General features: G+C 40.6%; 2 protein-coding genes and 1 long non-coding RNA gene across 16 annotated transcripts; 2 read left to right on the top strand and 1 right to left on the bottom strand.

Annotated features, from left to right (window-relative positions):
- Positions 1-5602, bottom strand: LOC106567759 (uncharacterized). Of its 13 annotated transcripts, none has more exons than XR_006758157.1 (5): positions 5532-5602; positions 5079-5203; positions 4802-4888; positions 670-1579; positions 1-463 (listed from the first exon to the last, which is right to left on the bottom strand). It is a non-coding gene; the product is annotated as an uncharacterized lncRNA (long non-coding RNA). The 13 variants fall into 13 exon arrangements; XR_006758154.1 differs by adding an exon at positions 3712-3828 and having other exon boundaries at positions 670-1026; positions 1470-1595; positions 4802-5601; XR_001320156.2 differs by lacking the exon at positions 5532-5602 and having other exon boundaries at positions 670-1026; positions 1115-1288; positions 1470-1595; positions 4802-5381.
- Positions 5603-5754: 152 nt separating this feature from the next.
- Positions 5755-8277, top strand: LOC100196280 (vesicle-associated membrane protein 5). Its single transcript, NM_001141309.2, is given in 3 exon segments — positions 5755-5875; positions 7239-7382; positions 7635-8277. Coding segments are annotated over 3 exon segments (378 nt in total). The 5' UTR covers positions 5755-5872; the 3' UTR covers positions 7866-8277.
- A 4882-nt stretch (positions 8278-13159) lies between these two features.
- On the top strand, positions 13160-19212 carry stard4 (StAR related lipid transfer domain containing 4). 2 transcript variants are annotated; one of them, XM_014137446.2, is made up of 6 exons: positions 13160-13406; positions 13698-13809; positions 14004-14053; positions 14317-14443; positions 15750-15864; positions 17234-19212. In XM_014137446.2, the coding sequence occupies exons 2-6, from the start codon at positions 13705-13707 to the stop codon at positions 17470-17472; spliced, it is 636 nt and encodes a 211-aa protein (XP_013992921.1). In that variant the 5' UTR covers positions 13160-13406; positions 13698-13704; the 3' UTR covers positions 17473-19212. The 2 variants fall into 2 exon arrangements, with proteins under 2 accessions (XP_013992921.1, XP_013992930.1); XM_014137455.2 differs by having other exon boundaries at positions 13218-13406; positions 13685-13809.

Below are 19212 nucleotides of genomic sequence, written 5' to 3'. Positions count from 1 at the left end.
TACAAGACATGAAATTGTATTTTAGTCACACCAACTGACAACTGTTGCAATTGCCATATCAACAGAGTTGATTGAAATTTGTTTTAGTGTAGCCAATACAAACAAAAAGACAGTAAAAACAGTGTCACAAAATAAAAGACAAAAACCTCCATAAAAGCGTTCATATTTGATGATCGAGGGCCTCTGTACATACTAGTGTAACCAGAACAGTATTGTCCTCACTAAAGTGACTGAGGAAGCTACTAACTAGACTATTGAGATTCAGCCACAGTGTGTGTCATCAATGTGAGGTGTTGAAGTTGCCCCTCGGGGGTCGGCGGGAGGCGAAGGGAGATATGTCTTCGTGGGTGAACATGAAAGTGTCGCTCGGTTTTTGAAGTAACAGGAACTGCAAAGTCAGCCATCATACCGTAGATCACTGGGTGCTTCGCAGGTTCGAGGCATGCTCCGCCTTCAACTCCTCCTGTAACACACAGGTCATGTTGGAAACTTAGGGGTTAGTGGTTTAAGTGTAAGGGGCTGGGTGAGAGTAGGACGTAATGGTTGTCCTCTCACACCAGACGCCTCTTCTCAAACATTGGCTTATCATCCCTCACCTCTGACACACAACCATGTAAAAAGGGGGAACATTCCTAATAGTGTGTGTGTATTTGGGACACGAGAGCTCACCTGCACTTGGCCAGGTGCCTAAACAGGATATGTCATCACACAGGAAGAAAGATGGCAGGAGCAGTGTGTCTCAGGTTCCCCTTGTGTAGGCCAGGTTACTGTAAAAGCACTTTGTGACAACTGCTGATGTAAAAAGAAAAAGGCCAAATGTAGACTTTTGATTGACTGATTGTATAAGTAGATGTCCACTTACCCGTCATGTGGGACGTGTCAACACTGCCAAGTGGCTGGGATGTCCTCCACTGAGTCCACTGTCCTTGCCACCCCAAACACCTCCACCATCGGCACCCCAGCTCCCTATGACCACAGTTTGACGCATTGGCCCACCAGACTCATCACACAGTTGGGTGGAAGTGTCTGGAAATGAAATCAAAACTGAGAACAGTGAACACACCTCGCACAGAAAAAAAAAAACGAGTAGGGCAGAGTGACTAAAACAACTGACACGTGGAGGTTGAGATGTGTGTGTCCTGGTGAAAGAAAGGTCATGTTTTTCAGGGCGTTCTTCCTCAGAGGGAGCAGCATCAGAAGTAGCAGGCTAGAGCCTTCACACACTAACCCCTTCAGAGAGGACCCTTTCAGAGAAGACAGAGGGTACGACAGTCTGCCTCCTCAGTTCCTACACACACATACAGGTTAGAGCCTTCAGATACATACCCTCTAACAGAGCACATCAGGAAACACTGCCACCTTAACTCACCACGCAGACACATGCACACACAAAGAAACCTCCTAAGATTCTCAGTGCAGACTTTAAAACCTTTCTATGCGGAAATGATTACCATGTGTTTGCGTGTTACCTGTAGGAAGTGGTCTATCTGCTGCAGCAGCTCCATGTCTATGGATGTTCTTCTCTGCTGAACATGTGCAGGATGTGAGGGATAGGAGTATAATTCTGCATCCAACGTCTCTGGAGAATGAAGATTCTACACAGTTAAATACAAAGTGAATTCAGTTAAATCGCACATTATACACAGTCCCTGTCCCTCTAGAAAAATATGTAATTATACTCTAGTATAGGGTCCTCGGGACACCAAGGGATGGACGTTTTGTTTTTTGCCCTAACACTACACAGCTGAGGATTCTTCTTCGGTATCACGGCGTTCACACATTTTGTCTGTGCATGCCACCACCTACTGTGCAGTAGTGTATGTTCAATCGCAGTACATTTGTACACCTATATACCACTATTTCATCCAGAATCTCAAAAACATCTTATAAGTCTCCTGCAGTAAAATATTGTACACCCAGGTACTTCTCTGCAGCTGCCACCTACACTCTAAAAACCCACTACCCCAGTCCACTACTTTGACCCTATTGACCCTGCTCCTGCACCATGCCAACAGCACACAACTGATTCAAATTATCAAAGCTTGATGATTAGTTGATTATCAGCTGAGTAGTGTTAGGGCAAAAACAAAATGTGCACCGAGTTTGGGTAACTCTGCCCTATGAGGTCCAGAGCCTGTTGGATATCTGTTCTACCAGAATAAATTGCACCCACCTAGTGTCCCAGGTCTAAATCAGCCCCTGATTAGAGGGGAAGAATGAAAAAGGGTAGTGGAACTTGCTTTGAGGTCCAGAGTTGAGTTTGGGTGCTCTACTACAGTGGTTCCCAAACATTTTGTAGTCCCGTACCCCTTCAAAACATTCAACCTCCAGCTGCATACCCCCTCTAGCACCAGGGTCAGCACACTCTCAAATGATGTTTTTTGCCATCATTGTAAGCCTGCCACACACACTATACATTTATTAAACATAAGAATGAGTGTGAGTTTGTGTCACAACCTGGCTCGTGGGAAGTGACAAAGAGCTCTTATAGGACCAGGGCACAAATAATAATCAATAATTTTGCTCATCAAAAATTGTGAATAACTCACCACAGGTAATGAGAAGGGTGTGCTTGAAAGGATGCAGATAACTCTGCAATGTTGGGTTGTATTGGAGAGAGTCTCAGTCTTAAATCATTTCCCACACAGTCTGCGCCTGTATTTAGTTTTCATGCTAGTGAGGGCCGAAAATCCCCTCTTACATAGGTACGTGGTTGCAAAGGGCATCAGTGTCTTAACAGCACGATTTGCCAAGGCAGGATACTCTGAGCGCAGCCCAATCCAGAAATCTGGCAGTTTCTTCTGATTAAATTCAATTTTCACAGAACAGCTTGTTGCAATTTCGATGCTCTCTTGTTCAGATATCAGTAAGTGGACTGGAGGCAGAGCATGAAAGGGTTATATAATGAATCCAGTTGTTTGTGTCATCCGTTTCGGGAAAGTTCCTGCATAATTGCGCATCCAACTCAGGTGCTTTGCTATATCACATTTGACATTGTCCGTAAGCTTGAGTTCATTTGCACACAAAAGATCATACAATGATGGAAAGACCTGTGTGTTGTCCTTGTTAATGCAGACAGAGAAGAGCGCCAACTTCTTAATCATAGCCTCAATTTTGCCCCTACATTGAATATAGTTGCGGAGAGTCCTTGTAATCCTAAATTCAGATCATTCAGGCGAGAAAAAATAATCACCCTGATAGGCCAGTCGTGCGTGATGACGAGTTTCTCACAAGCAGTCAGACAAGTGAAAATTATGGTCAGTAAAGAAAACTTTAAGCTCATCTCTCAAAACAAATGTGTCAATAATTTGCCCCTTGATAACCAGCACACTTCTGTACATTGTAAAAGCATTACATGGTCGCTGCCCATATCATTGCATAGTGCAGAAAATACACAAGAGTTCAGGGGCCTTGCTTTAACAAAGTGAACCGTTTTCACTGTAGTGTCCAAAATGTCTTTCAAGCTGTCAGACATTCCCTTGGCAGTAACAGCCTCTCGGTGGATGATGCAATGTACCCAAGTGGCGTCGGGAGCAACTGCTTGCACATGCATTACCACTCCACTATGTCTCCCTGTAAAGGCTTTTGCGCAATTAGTACAGATACCAACATGAGCAGCAGCTATGTTTGGCTACATTTGGACCGTTAGTGGAATTCCTGCGAGAGAGTAACGGTTAATGTGATTGAATGTTAATTATTTGACTAGGCTACCTGTATTTGACATTGTGTTGTTATTTCACTGAACACCAGCAGGTATATCTCACTGGTCATCCCCAAAGCCAACACCTCCTTTGGCTGCCTTTCCTTCCAGTTTTCTGCTGCCAATGACTGGAACGAATTGCAAAAAATTAAAATTAAAAATCACTGAAGCTGGAGACTTACATTTCCCTCACTAACTTTAAACATCAGCTATCTGAGCAGCTAACTGATTGCTGCAGCTGTACATAGGCCATCTGTAAATAGCCCATCCAATCTACCTACCTCATCACCATATTGTTTTTAATTTACTTTTCTGCTCTTTTGCACACCAGTATCTCTACTTGCACATCTATCACTCCAGTGTTAATTTGCTAAATTGTAATTACTTCGCTACTATGGCCTATTTATTGCCTTACCTCCTCACGCCATTTGCACACACTGTATATAGACTTTTGTATTGTGTTATTGACTGTATGTTTGTTTATGTGTAACTCTGTGTTGTTGTTTGTGTCACACTGCTTTGCTGTATCTTGGCCAGGTCACAGTTGTAAATGAGAACTTGTTCTCAACTGGCCTACCTGGTTAAATAAAGGTGAAATAAATAAAAAAAAAAAAAATAGATGGTTTAATTGTATTATGGGCAGTGAAACGAGGCTACTCAGGCGAGAAAAAAACCTCACCCAAATGTATAGCCACGTTGGAAAATATAAACGGACTGTTTGAAAATGTGAAGCAAAAAAGTAAACAAAAAAAGTGTCTTTTTATTTTTTATTTGGGTACCCCTGTTTGGGAATAACTGCTCTAGTATATACGAAACCATACCATGCAAGGCAGGGAATGGCAGTGCCTGCCTGTACATGTGTAGTGTCACGTCAACCAAACCAGCTTCAATCTCATGCAGTGGTGCAGGTGTAGTAGTGGCCATATGCAGTATGCCCACCTGTTTCTCTACAGATATACTCACGAACTACCATTGAGAATGATTGAACAATTGAACGATCCATTTTACTTCCTTAAATCTCTGCCATTATTAGGTGGAGGGAATTACCACCAACCTACACCATACAGAGTAGACAATTGTTGATCATTAATTCATACTCACCTGATGGCAGAGAAAGGGTCATGGTCAAAACTCGGTATGTCAAGCCGCGTTAGCTGGGGCTGGACAGTCTTGAACGATCCTTGTAACCTACCATATACATACATACATACATACGCACGCACACTCACCTGTTTGGTATCATAGCTAGCTAGTTTTAGCTCAATGCTTGGTGGCTTTTAATATAATCTCCCTGTCTTGTCTGTCTGTAAAGCCACCAATAATTGAAGGCAGCTAACTAACTAACGTTACTTATTGGTGACTTTAATTTATAACTAACCTGCGGAAGCTAGCTAGCTGGATATGTTCAGGTAATATCACTAACACAGCTTTTATTTGAAAACAGCTAGCGACGTAGTCATGTTGCAGCCCCTCTTCTCTACGCCCACACCGTCTCTGTTCAATCTTGTGGACGACAAAAGAAAAATGAAATGATTATACGTCTTGGTTGTATAAATTCGGAAATTGATTGAACGAACAGTACACGGATGACATTTGAACAAACAAATATAAAACGATCATGTGAATATATCTTCGGTTGCCATGGGAAAAGTCCCTTTTCAATAAACCTTGCCATTTACACTATAAAGTGTAAACTATATTCTTTAACGTGAGTAGAATAACTGTATAATAGATTAGAATATAATAACTGTACAATATAATAACTGTTCCCTGAGATTATTTCAAGCTGCAATAGAACATTTATGCAAAGTCAACCAGGGAGGAAGGTTACCCTCCTCTTCCTTCTACGATATGGCAGGCTGCAGAAATAATGTTGTAAAAAATTATGTGCAGAGCAGTTCACTATCACGAACGAGGCGGAGTGAGTAATTCCACATGCACATGCTACCTTACTAGGTAACTCGGAAATGTCCAAATGACTAGATGGTTGAAGTACACGTGCCGTCAACCAGTTAGCAAGTCGTACATTTCCGAGTTCCATCTAGCACTTGAACGCGGCATAAATTCGGAAAGTCTTCACGCTCTCTCCCAACTAGAATAGTTTCTACTGGATTTTGCACCGACTCGGATACATTATTTATTCTCGGGATAACAATACGATCGTGCAGAAACATGGTAAGCTATTAATCCAAAGTAAATCAAGAAAGGGGAATTGTTTTGTGTGACATTCAAAAACGATTTATTATAATTTGGAATTTAACTTCAGATGCATGGGCTACTTCCACTTTCTTTTTGCCTTTGTTGACGGAATAATGTTCTATGACATTACTTTTGAGACTAGGGAGGATTCATATAGAGCCTACTCTATATTTTATGATAATACAGAATATTTTGTAAACACCATTTACAAGTGGTTAATTAAATGCGTGTTTTGAAACGCTGATTTGTTTGAGCATTCACCTTGGGTGCATCTCAATAGCAAAAGTGGGTTCCTCTGCTCGTCCCACTCCATTCGCCTGTAGTCTAGTGAGTTCAAAGAACATGACAAACAGGTAAGATTACATTCCACATGCTATGTCGGGATTTATTTTACAGTTTAGTTTTCAGACATTGCGCAGATGAGGAGACGGAGAGAGGAAGACAGTATACTTTGAGACATACCCCAGCATATCCTTGCCTAGCTGGAGGTCGTTGACACATTTTATTGCACCTACAGGATAACAATTTAACATATAGGCCTATTCATATTTCAGAGGTGTATCATAAGATTTACTTACTGTAAATCAAAACAGACAACATTGTAAATAGATAATATTAATTTGAGTTTTCAGAACAACAGGTTCAATCAAATGTGGAATTGATTTGACAAATACATTATATTTGAAAGGGTATCATTTATCTTCATATTTTGTTGAATAAAATCGTCCATGAATACCACCCCATGCATTATTTTGCTGTAGCCAACAATGAAAAAAAATGCATTCCTTGACAGCTGCTTGGTTTACAGTTCTTCCTTTTTTAGAGTGATACATTTCAGCCTTGACCTCAGGGTGAAGTTGCCCCTATAAATGCTGATCTGGGGCCAGTTTAATGGTTAAGGTTAGGATTGGGGAAGGGGGGAACTGATCCTAGATCTGTACCTAGGGGAAACTTCACCCTGTAGCGAAACACATTCTACCTCTTTCTATGGCTAAAAAAAGAGAATCTCTTAAATCTCAAGGGAGTTTTGTTTCATTGTTTATATTATATTTAATGTTAGATATTCTGTTCCAGGTGGTTACAGGTTGAGTGACATCTTCAACATTTCTGAGGATGATATCAATATCTTGATTCAATTATGAGATCTTCCTGAAAAGGGGTGACAGTTACAAGCACGAGGCTCATTATCTTTTCAATAAACATGGTGTGGTGTTGTATAATATGCAGTATCCAGTTCATATGTTTTTCAACCCAGTTCGTATGAGTTTATCAACATTCCAGCGCTTTGACAGAACTGTAGGAAAATATTTTTCTTTAATTCACGTGCCATCTCTCTCAGCCTGACAAGAACAGTCGGCTGCGTCAGGCTCAGGAAGAGGCGGAGGAGGTGAAGGTCATCATGATGGACAACATGGAGAAGACCGAGGAACGCAAGGAGAAACTGCAGGACCTTGACAAAAGGGCTAAGGAACTGAAGTTAAAAGTGAGACTGGGATTGCTTTTTAATTATTATTATTTACACACACACTTGAAATGATACCATTTTTATTCTGATCTGATCCAATTCAGATATTTTCTTCAGATGCATCACTTTTTAATATAAAAGCTGTTCAGACCTCATTCTGGCCAAGCCTTCCACAACCAGAGGTCCTTTTTGGTATTCAAGATAGACAGTGGTGTTTTGTCAGAACGGTGAATTGACTTTAGTGCTTGATTGGTTTGTTTGTTTGTTTAGAGCAAGTCCTTCTACAAGACCTCAAGGAAGTTGAATGAGCAGAAGAAATGTGACAACATCAAGGCCAAATGGAAGCTCATTGCTGTTGTTGCAGCCTCGGCCATAATTGTCATTCTAGTAGCCATCTTCATGTTGGTCAACAGATCTAGCCCAGAAAACACACATGATATAGGCAGTATCCCAATGAACAAAGGAGGCATTACACCAACAACCATTGGGCCTGGGAAGTAGGCTATAGCCTAGAATCAATAGGGCTGAAGAGGAAACAAATTGTGGACACTACTTGAACGATACTACTATCGGTCAAAGGTTTTTTCTAGCTTCTGTTGTTGATACTTTACTTGTCCTTGTACACCCATTGGAGACTTCTACAGATCCATCAGGGAAGATAAATAACTTGTTAAAGAATTCCATTATTCAGAATCTTGTTGGGATTACCAATTATCTGTAAACTATTACATCTGATAATATTGAAATCAGAAAAGGTAAGACATTAGGGGTGATGACGAGATAGATTTGGTCTATTTCCTTTCAACAGCATTTATAATGTATTACTGTACATCTTGGGATACACAACTAAGGTTAACCTGAACATAAAATAGTTGTATTTTGTAGTTCATTTGAAAATACAATTTTTTCAGATACTCGTGGCAATAATTTCCTTTGATATTCAAATACAGGTCTCAGAAAAAAATATATATATTGAATACGTCTTTCAGAAAATACTGCAGAGAAATACCTGTTTTTTGAAAACAAAATATTTTATGGTTGCCAAATATTTTATGAAAAACCAAAAACTACAACAGTTGAGTTGAAATATAATGACCATAAGCACATGGTTTGGAGGGCTCCTAGATATGAATCTTAATATAGCCTAGAATTAAATACCTGAAGGACATGGAATCCCCTCAACATTAGAGTAGACCACTTTTGCAGCTTAAAAATGACCAACAAATATACAGTATGTTCATAATGATTGAGACACGGTAATACAGTAACACTTGACATCAAGTTCTTATACATGTGTAGTAATTTTGTGACAATAGTGACATTGTTGTTACATAGGACTTTGGAAATTGCTTTATAATTGCACAATGGAGTTATTACACAAGTGGAATAAGGACAGTCATTGTTCCTTGTGTACAGTAGTTACAAAAATTCAGCTCATTGCTATGCAATTAAAATGCAATTACCAATTATGTAACATGCTAATAAAATGTTTCTTCAAAAGTAATTACAGTTTTATTACACAGGCACAAGAACAGTTATGTTAAGTGGAATGCTAATGGTTACAAAATATGGCTATTAAGTGTCAAAAGGAAACTAAATATCTCAAAACTGAAATAACTATAGCCAAGGTAGGTGGGAAATCATGTTAGTTTGTATTCTGAGTAAACTGTCTCTTTAAATATGTTATAGTGTGTGTTTGAAACAACACTTACCCACAGATGGACAAAGAGGTTCCAAGTTGTTTTTGCTAAGCATCCAACTTGCTGTTTGTAGATGGCTTTGAATTTCTCTGTAGTAATTTCAGGTATCATAAAATTAATTACAACTTTCTACCTTTTCAGTGGCATGTTGAAAGAGTCATACTGTACTTGAACGTCAACTGATTTATACTTATGTGTACAAAATATCATTGGTTTGACTTGATTATGTACACCTATGACAATGGACATTTACAGAATGTTCAGATATGAATGTATTGTGTATATCAAATATGACTGTCAAATAGATTGGAATAGTATAGGAGATTGTGTGTGCTCTATTAATTATATTTCTATCTTCAACATGCAGTTCCATATAAAGTTTGCTAGTTGAAGGCAGACAATCCAATAGTTTCTTAAAAGTAGTCATGAGATCGGTATTGAAATATAAAAAAAGGTACTTGCTTTATCAGATGCGTATTCAAATGGTTTTAGAAAGAAGTCATTTTTTGGGATCTGTATTCAAATACTTTTAGTCACCTCCAAAGTAACTATTTGTTCCCCCTTAAAAATGGTTACCTTCCACAAAGCATAGTTAAAACTATAGTTATCCCTGGTCTGAACCTGAATAACCTCACATTTTCAATGACACCATTCATTTCCCAAAGAGATATATCCAGACAAATGTGTTTTTATATTTTACTGAAGGTACACACCACCATTTACTCTGCCATTCTTGAAGGCCTAGTTGATAGACATCACGTGTTGACAAAACAAGGCATTCCATTGTCAAGATCAGGATTTAACTGACAAAATAATTCCCTTTAAAATTGGTCCGAGAGATGTTGTATTTCAACATGCAACACCATTTTTAGAAAAGAGTGTAACGTCCCTCAATGCTGAACAACTGATTGATAGTCACATTAAATAATAGGCAATAGCAAAAATAGGCCTATGCCCTTGATTGCTAAATAACTGACATTTGTAGTGTAAACACTAGAGGGGATTATGTTGTTGACAATGACACCTGTTCAACCCTTTTATAAACAGTCAACAGGAACTCCCCAATAGACAACTGTGTCTAGTTCATTGACCAGTTGAATGGACATTGAGTCAAAAATATGTTTTGTTGTTATCATCTTGCAGTTGCATTATTGATTTATTTTATCCAGTAAATTAAAGTTAATAAAAAAAAAAAGTACATTAACCCTGATTGCTCATTATTTCAACATGATTGGCTGGCAATTACCAATAGGCTATTTTGTCTTTAAGTGATTTGAATGTATCAACCTTACTGCATTCCAAAGGGGAAATAATCTCCTTTCCCTCATCACAACTCTGCCAGATGGTTTAGAATGTTTAAATTCCCTTAATACATGCTTTGACTCTGCCCTTTCAACCTATCCAATCATTTGGAAAAAGTCATCAAGGACAAGCTAAATAAAGTTTTTAAATGTAATTCAGCCTAGGGCACATAGCATTCGTTTTGCATGCCAGCTTACCCCGGTGAAGGGATTTTGCACTTGATCCAAAAACCTGCATCTCCAGGAGGGACATCGAAGGAGAACTGTATGTTCCACCCAATGATATGTATTAACCATAAATGACTGAACGAGGTGCTCGTTTGAAGAAACTGCGCATCCAGGGGCGTCATTTCAGCAAAACAATTAAGCTAATTTATTTACTGCATTTCTACACCATTTAAAAACTAAAACACAAAAGACATTATCACCTTGTTTCTGTAGTTTCATTCACATCAATAGGGGACCTGCCTAAGCATCAGACTGTTACCATGGTTACCGTATGATTATGCTATTCAGTCTAAAATAAGTATACCTAAAATAGAAGCAAGAGTCTCTACAAGCCAGAATGTTGAGTAAAATGATATTTACAAGTACTTTACCGGTTGTCTGTGCCGACGGTATTAGGGGGAAATAGGGTATCCACAGGAAAGTGTTGTTTCCTCGACCTTTTGCTGCGCCAGTAAATTCTGTCTCTTGTATTTTCAATCTCCTAAGGCATTGCAGGTGATGCACAATATGTTAACAGTAGCATAATGTAAAGGAATGTAATCAGCTGGAAGTGTTTGTGAAATCTACCTGCTGATTGCATGGGCCAACTTTCAGTCTGTGGTTCGGTAGGCTCAGCCAGATTGTGCAAGTGTTTGTCACAGTGCGAGTTGCAAACTAATAAACAGACAAGCGTACTGAAAGTCGGGTTGATAACACTTCCCTGTGGATATTTTGTCTCTGATTACCTCCGACATAGCGACAAAAATCAGCTGACAACATGTAAAGTAAATTGAAATTAAGTTTGTTCAACATTCTGACTGTTCGGCAATGCTGAGCTACATGTTGGAGAGGGGAGTAAGTATTTCACTCTCTGGGTTCTAAAATAGGCTAATAGGGGACTTAATATTCTACAAACTCATGTCATTCAATAATCCAGTGACGATCCGTGGCCCGACGCCTCCAGCGATGATCCATGGCGCTGAGCCTCCAGCGCCGATCCATAGCGTGGAGCCTCCAGCGATGATCCATGGCGCGGAGCCTCCAGCGACGATCCATGGCGCGGAGCCTCCAGCGATGATCCATAGCGTGGAGCCTCCAGCGCCGATCCATAGCGTGGAGCCTCCAGCGATGATCCATAGCGCGGAGCCTCCAGCGATGATCCATGGCGCGGAGCCTCCAGCGCCGATCCATAGCGTGGAGCCTCCAGCGACGATCCATGGCGCGGAGCCTCCAGCGACGATCCATGGCGCGGAGCCTCCAGCGACGATCCATGGCGCGGAGCCTCCAGCGACGATCCATAGCGCGGAGCCTCCAGCGGCGGTACGCGTTTTGGAACCTCCAGCGATGATCCACGGTCCGGGTCCTTCGGCGACGATCCACGGTCCAGTGACACAAAAGCGGAGGGATCAGCAGGCGGAGCGGGGGCTATGCCCCGAACCGGAGCCGCCTCCTATGCTGGCGGATAAGCAGGATGAGAGGGTTCTTCGTCCCGCACCAGAACCGCCTCCGATGCTTTTATTTTCTATGGTAGAGTAGGTCAGGGAGTGACAGGGGGTTTTGTCTAGTTTAAATTTTCTATGTTGTGTGGTTCTAGTTTCTGTTTTTCTATGTTGTTTTTTGGGGGATGATCTCCAATTAGAGGCAGCTGGTCTCTAATTGGGGATCATATTTAAGTAGTTGTTTTTCCCACCTGTATTAACTGCACCTATTTGAACTCGTTACCTGTATAAAAGACACCTGTCCACACACTCAATCAAACAGACTCCAACCTCTCCACAATGGCCAAGACCAGAGAGCTGTGTAAGGACATCAGGGATAAAATTGTAGACCTGCACAAGGCTGGGATGGGCTACAGGACAATAGGCAAGCAGCTTGGTGAGAAGGCAACAACTGTTGGCGCAATTATTAGAAAATGGAAGAAGTTCAAGATGACGGTCAATCACCCTCGGTCTGGGGCTCCATGCAAGATCTCAAATACTTGTTCTCCCCACTGTATGTAAAACATCACAGCACAATTGAAAAATATATGGCACATGGAAATCAAACGAGGGTGGTCTATGGTGATAGGTGGGAGGGGCTGAGAGTGGCTGAGGGGTGGGATTAAAGAGTTTATGTAATGTATGATTGCTTTATATAAAAGTACCATGAATGTAAAATGTGTATGCAAAATGTGCATGTAAAATGTATATGTAAAATGTGTATGTATATATAAAATATATGTATATGTAGCAGAAAAGCTGTAAAAAACAAACAAGATATGTGTCCTCCGAAGAGGGGTGGTGGTGCATGGGTTAATAATACAAAAATAAAATAAAAAATACAATTTATAGAATCCTTGCGACTAAGCCCTAAACCTTAACCCTTACCCTTACCCTAACCATGACCATAAACCTTACCTAACCCTGACCTTAATCCTAACCTTAACCCTTACCGTAACCATTTTCAATTTCAACTTCATTGGGTAGGGATGTCCCATAGATAGCATGGACCATTGGCCAATACATAGAATCAGCAATCCAGGGTTTATACACGTCACTGGTTCCGCCTGTGCCGTTTAACACATTAGCTTTCAAAAGGTGCGCACCTATTCATGCAGGTTCATATAAACTCTCCACCCTCTCCTACTGCTCCCACTCGATGGTCCGATATACAGTAAAGCATTTGACCAATAGGAACACTGAACATACCAAACACAGGAAACGACTACACTTCTGATTGGGTGATAGAGAAGCCCTCACATACAGGAACAGAATATTCGTTCACCGTTTGCAGATGTGTCTACTATAAATACATGAAAACTGAACCACTATCGTAAATTGCAATACCATTCAAAGGTAAGGACTATTCGGTGAAATACCTTATGTGAGCTGAGCGATAATTGTCTGATTTAACTGTGCGGTTTTGGGGTGTCAGATTTCAACAAAAAGAACCGGCTTCTAAAGGTTCGGGGAAACTGTGCCGTTGTTTTCTCTTTTGAAATTAGCATATCAGCTTTAAAAAGTGTACAATATTCTGGTAATTGAGCTGTGCTAAATAAGCCATGAATATAGATTTGCTCATAATTGCTATATGCCTATGTTTCATAATATACAATGCGGATTGATGTTTCAAGTTGTTTTGAATAGGATCAAAATGGAAAGCTTGCAAGAACCCAGTGCTTTGACAGCCAGACTGCAGAACACTCTCATCTCTTACCATAACCTGGATGAGAATGAGTGGAGGGTAGCCAAGAAATCGGTGGGTGATACAGTATTTTCACAGTCTATTTAATCACCTCCTATACTGTAGGCGTATTCTATCTTCAACCACTTACACTTTCAATTCCTCCTTAGCTCATTTTGTTTGTGCAAAACTGCACTGGCACCAGACGGTTTCTTCTGCTTCTATGGGGTTTCCACTATCTTGATGTTTTTTGTAATCTTACATTGTAGAAAGATGTCACGGTATGGAGAAAGTCATCAGAGGAGTTTCATGGCTATCTGTAAGTATGGGCCTTCTTTCAGTAATGACCCTGGGCATGAAGTCACAAAGATCATGCTTATATTCTGTGTTTTAGCCTTATTGCAGTTTTTGATGGAAAAGAAAAAGGAACCCACTGGCCACATACATAAATTAAACGTCTATTCCACGTTGGTTCAACATAATTTAATTGAAATGACGTGGAAACAACGTTGATTCAACCAGTGTGTACCCAGTGGAAAGGTTTATTTGTCTGATCTGATGTGTGATGGTTTTATCTTGCAGGTATAAAGCCCAGGGTATGGTCGACGATAACCCCAATAGAATAGTGGATTACATACGCCCTGGGCCTTATCGATTAGACTGGGATAGTTTGATGACAGCAATGGACATAATAGAAACCCTTGATCAGGTAAACCCATCATCCCTTAAGTTGTCTTTGATAACTTGATCAAATGGCAAAGTATCTTATTTCTCTCATAAAGATACATGTAGACTGCACACAGTTTTTTGTTTGTGTAATTCTTATTTTACCACACTTAAAACCTCACTTGGGTAGGGGGCACTATTTTCACCTCCGGATGAAAAGTGTGCCCAAAGTAAACTGCCTGTTACTCAGGCCCAGAAGCTAGGATATGCATATAATGGTAGATTCGGGTAGAACACACTCTAAAGTTTCCAAAACTGTTCGAATAATGTCTGTGAGTATAACAGAACTGATATGGCAGGCGAAAACCTGAGAAAAATCCATCAAGGAAGTGGGATTTTTTTTAATGTTTGTAGTTTTCTATTGAATGCCAATACAGTATCCATTGACTTAGGACTCACCTTGCACTTCCTATGGCTTCCACTAGATGTCAACAGTCTTTAGAAATTGTTTCCGGCTTGTATTCTGAAAAATGAGGGAGTAAGACCACTCTGAGTGAGTGGATAGTGAAAAGTCCCCAGACCTGTTTGGTGCTCGCGACCTAGAGCGCGCCTTTCTTGTTTTTCTTTTATATTGACGAAGCTATTGTCCGGTTGAAATATTATTGGTTATTATGACTAAAAACAACCTGAGGATTGATTATAAACATCGTTTGACATGTTTCTACGAACTTTACTGATACTATTTGGATTTTTCGTCTGCCTGTTGTGACTGCCTTTGAGCCAATGGATTACTGAACAAAACACGCCAACAAAACTGAGGTTTTTGGATATAAAGATGGACTTTATCGAATAAAACAAACATTTATTGTGTAACTGGGAGTCTTGTGAGTGCAACCATATGAAGATCATCAAAGGTAAGCGATTACTTTTATTGCTATTTCTGACTTTTGTGACTCTTCTACTTGGCTGGTAATATTTTGTGTGCTGGGCGCTGTCCTCAGATAATCGCATGGTTTGCTTTCGCCGTAAAGCCTTTTTGAAATCTGACACCGCGGTTGGATTAACAAGAAGTTAATCTTTAAGCCGATATATAACACTTGTATATTTTATGAATGTTTATTATGAGTATTTCTGTATTTTGAATTTGGCGCTTTGCAATTTCACCGGATATTGGTTAGGTGGGACGGTACCCTAGAGAGGTTTAAGTAGACCCACTGCCCTAAATATTACTCAATTTGTCAGAAAAATGATATTCCATCTTCTTATTCGGTTATATAAGAGGGCTTTGTCACAGTTAGCATGTTATCCCAAATGAATCAATGGCTAAGTTTATCTCTGTCTGTCTGCAGGGCTGTTGTGTGATGAGGTACACTACTGCAGGCCAGCTGTGGAACATCATAGCTCCCAGAGAGTTTATTGATTTCTCCTACACCACAGACTACCAGGATGGACTATTGTCCTGCGGTGAGTAGCAATGTGCAGTGATGGAACCACAAGGGAAGGTAGCATAATTCATAAAAAAGTGTTGTGTGTAAGGAGTCTGGTGTTCACTGCTTTCTTCTAACTACAGTATAAGTATCTAACTAAAATGCTGAATCCCAAACAACCTCACAGGTTTGATATTTAAAGACTGTGATCCAGGAAATGTTTTCTGTGTAATAGCTCTGTGTCGGTGTAATAGCTTGTGTCGGTGTAATAGCTCTGTGTCTGTGTAATAGCTCTGTGTCTGTGTAATAGCTCTGTGTCTGTGTAATAGCTCTGTGTCTGTGTAATAGTTCTGCATCTGTGTAATAGCTCTGCGTCTGTGTAATAGCTCTGCGTCTGTGTAATAGCTCTGTGTCTGTGTAATAGCTCTGTGTCTGTGTAATAGCTCTGTGTCTGTGTAATAGTTCTGCATCTGTGTAATAGCTCTGTGTCTGTGTAATAGCTCTGTGTCTGTGTAATAGCTCTGTGTCTGTGTAATAGCTCTGTGTCTGTGTAATAGCTCTGTGTCTGTGTAATAGCTCTGTGTATATGTAATAGCTCTGTGTAGGTGTGTAATAGCTCTGTGTAGGTGTGTAATAGTTCTGTGTAGGTGTGTAATAGCTCTGTGTCTGCGACTGTCTACGTGTGTAATAGTTCTGTGTAGGTGTGTAATAGCTCTGTGTCTGTGTGTAATAGTTCTGTGTAGGTGTGTAATAGCTCTGTGTCTGCGACTGTCTACGTGTGTAATAGTTCTGTGTAGGTGTGTAATAGTTCTGTGTAGGTGTGTAATAGCTCTGTGTAGGTGTGTAATAGCTCTGTGTCTGTGTGTAATAGCTCTGTGTAGGTGTGTAATAGCTCTGTGTCTGCGACTGTCTACGTGTGTAATAGTTCTGTGTAGGTGTGTAATAGCTCTGTGTAGGTGTGTAATAGTTCTGTGTAGGTGTGTAATAGCTCTGTGTCTGTGACTGTCTACGTGTGTAATAGTTCTGTGTAGGTGTGTAATAGCTCTGTGTCTGCGACTGTCTACGTGTGTAATAGTTCTGTGTAGGTGTGTAATAGCTCTGTGTAGGTGTGTAATAGTTCTGTGTAGGTGTGTAATAGCTCTGTGTCTGCGACTGTCTACGTGTGTAATAGTTCTGTGTCTGTGTGTAATAGCTCTGTGTCTGTGTAGGTGTTTCCCTTTCTGTTCAATTTCCAAAAGTTGTGTTTAACTGAAACATTGAAATTGTTCTAAACTTTAGGGAGTACATTTTTTATCTTTCATTTCCACAAGGTCTATATGCAGGGTCAACTTATTTTAGCGAGACCTGGAAGGCCACTCCAGGAAGTTGTCTGACCACAGATTTCTTCTGTCTCCACTCTCCACCAGGTATCAGTGTGGAGCATGAGGAGCAGCACCAGAGTTATGTCCGGGGCTTCAACCACCCATGTGGCTGGTTCTGTGTGCCCACCCCAGACAGCACCACCACCCCAGCCCAGAGCCTCCTGACAGGGTACATTCAGACAGACCTCCGGGGTATGATCCCCCAGTCTGTCGTGGACACAGCCATGGCCAGCACCCTCATCAACTTCTACACTGACCTGCGCAGGGCTCTGAAGAAGGCTTAACCAGTACTAGCCCGGTTGCCAGATTGGTTTATGCTTTAGCCAACTCTGTCGTATATGTTGTTATACTGAATGTATGGGATGGCAAGGGAAGTAAGAGGGGTTGGCTAAAACATGTTCATATCTGGCGACTAGACTAAACCAGTACATCCTAACAGCACTCCTTTTCAATACACCAGTCGATTGATCAGTCAGTCTACACTCCACCCTCATTGAGGGCTATAGAGATCCAACTCCAATTCAGTCTAACTCAGGGCAGGATCCAGTTTAGGTTGAAACAGGGTAGGAGTTAAAGGACGTGGTCTGACCTGGTCTGCTGCTCACTGGACTTTGGAGTTGTGACTTGTTATTTGTCTGCTCTTTAAATCATTATATAATACTGAAAATTGCAATGAGATTAAGGTAGTACACAAACACTGAAGCACTTGATCAAAGTCGATGTTTGCCTTTTTTGTTGATCTTTTATACTGATTTCAGACAAACATTGAACGCACCCAACAAATTAAATCGTTGGGGGTAGATAGATAAAAAAAATAGGTAAACGGACAGCCAATACAATCAATGCAATGTTGCTTTTAGTTGGAAGTTACATGTGAAAGTGTTTGCAGGACTATACATTGGAATTTGACTGGTGTGTCACGCCCTGATCTGTTTCACCTGTCCTTGTGCTGGTCTCCACCCCCCTCCAGGTGTCGCCCATCTTCCCTATTATCCACTGTGTTTTTATACCTCTGTTTTCTGTCTGTTTGTTGCCAGTTGGTCTTGTTAGTTCAAGCTTACCAGCATTTTTCCTGGCAGCACCTATCGTTTCCCAGCCGCTTTCCTCGTCCTCCTGGTTTTTGACCTTTGCTTGTCCTGACCCTGTACCCACCCGCCTGACCTCTCTGCCTGGCCCTGAGCCTGCCTGCTGTCCTGTACATTTGCTCCACCTCTGGATTACTGAACTCTGCCTGACCCTGAGTCCACCTGCCGTCCTGTACCTTTGTCTTACCCTGGATTTTCGACCCCTGCCTGCCTTTACCTGTCTTTGCCTGCCCCTGTTGCTGTAATAAACATTGTTACTTCAACAGTCTGCATCTGGGTCTTACCTTGATCCCTGATATGGTGCTAATATAAATTGGTGATGTCCATCAAATGTCTTTAACGATAGCTACCGGTAACAGTATCCAGCCAGACATGCATCTATCTGTTTACGTTTTTATACTAATGATTAACTGTAACTCTTTGGACTATAATAGTAGATATCAGACACCGATTTCACATTCGTCCCAAATATTCCTCAGTGAGGCAATAACAAATGTCACTGCCAGACAAAATCCATGATAAAAAGAACTACAACAATAGGAGTAGGAAAGCATGGTACTGTACACTAAAAGCCTCATGTAAAAGAGTTTGCAAAACCTCTTTGAATTATTTTCACATCTGATGGATAACCAGCTCAATATCAAGTACAGCATATTATGTACACTGTAGATTGATGCATTCTTTTGAATTTCATGTGTGTTTTTATTTGTATCCCTTCTTGCATTCCTTAAATTATTGTTCTGTAATGTAACAGAAGGAAGAAATTGGATGCCACATGTACCTTTTTTGATCCTTTAGACTTCTCCGTGAGAAGACTACTTAACATCTATACTGAACAAAAATATAAAAGCAACATACAACAATTTGAAAGATTTTACTGAGTTACAGTTCATATAAGGAAATTAGTCAATTGAAATAAATTCATTAGGCCCTAATCTA

This window comes from Salmo salar, chromosome ssa01 (genome assembly GCF_905237065.1).
Source record: "Salmo salar chromosome ssa01, Ssal_v3.1, whole genome shotgun sequence".
Taxonomy (NCBI): Eukaryota; Metazoa; Chordata; class Actinopteri; order Salmoniformes; family Salmonidae; genus Salmo; species Salmo salar.
Note: the sequence above shows the minus strand (reverse complement) of the source record. Positions and strands in the feature narration are given on the sequence as shown.

What these genes read in the sequence shown, in the direction of transcription:
- stard4 (XM_014137446.2), top strand. Translation starts at nt 13,705, where the DNA reads ATGGAAAGCTTGCAAGAACCCAGTGCTTTGACAGCCAGACTGCAGAAC. An exon ending in GAGGAGTTTCATGGCTATCT is followed by an intron (nt 14,054 to 14,316) that starts GTAAGTATGGGC and finishes TTTATCTTGCAG; the next exon opens with GTATAAAGCCCAGGGTATGG. An exon ending in GGATGGACTATTGTCCTGCG is followed by an intron (nt 15,865 to 17,233) that starts GTGAGTAGCAAT and finishes ACTCTCCACCAG; the next exon opens with GTATCAGTGTGGAGCATGAG.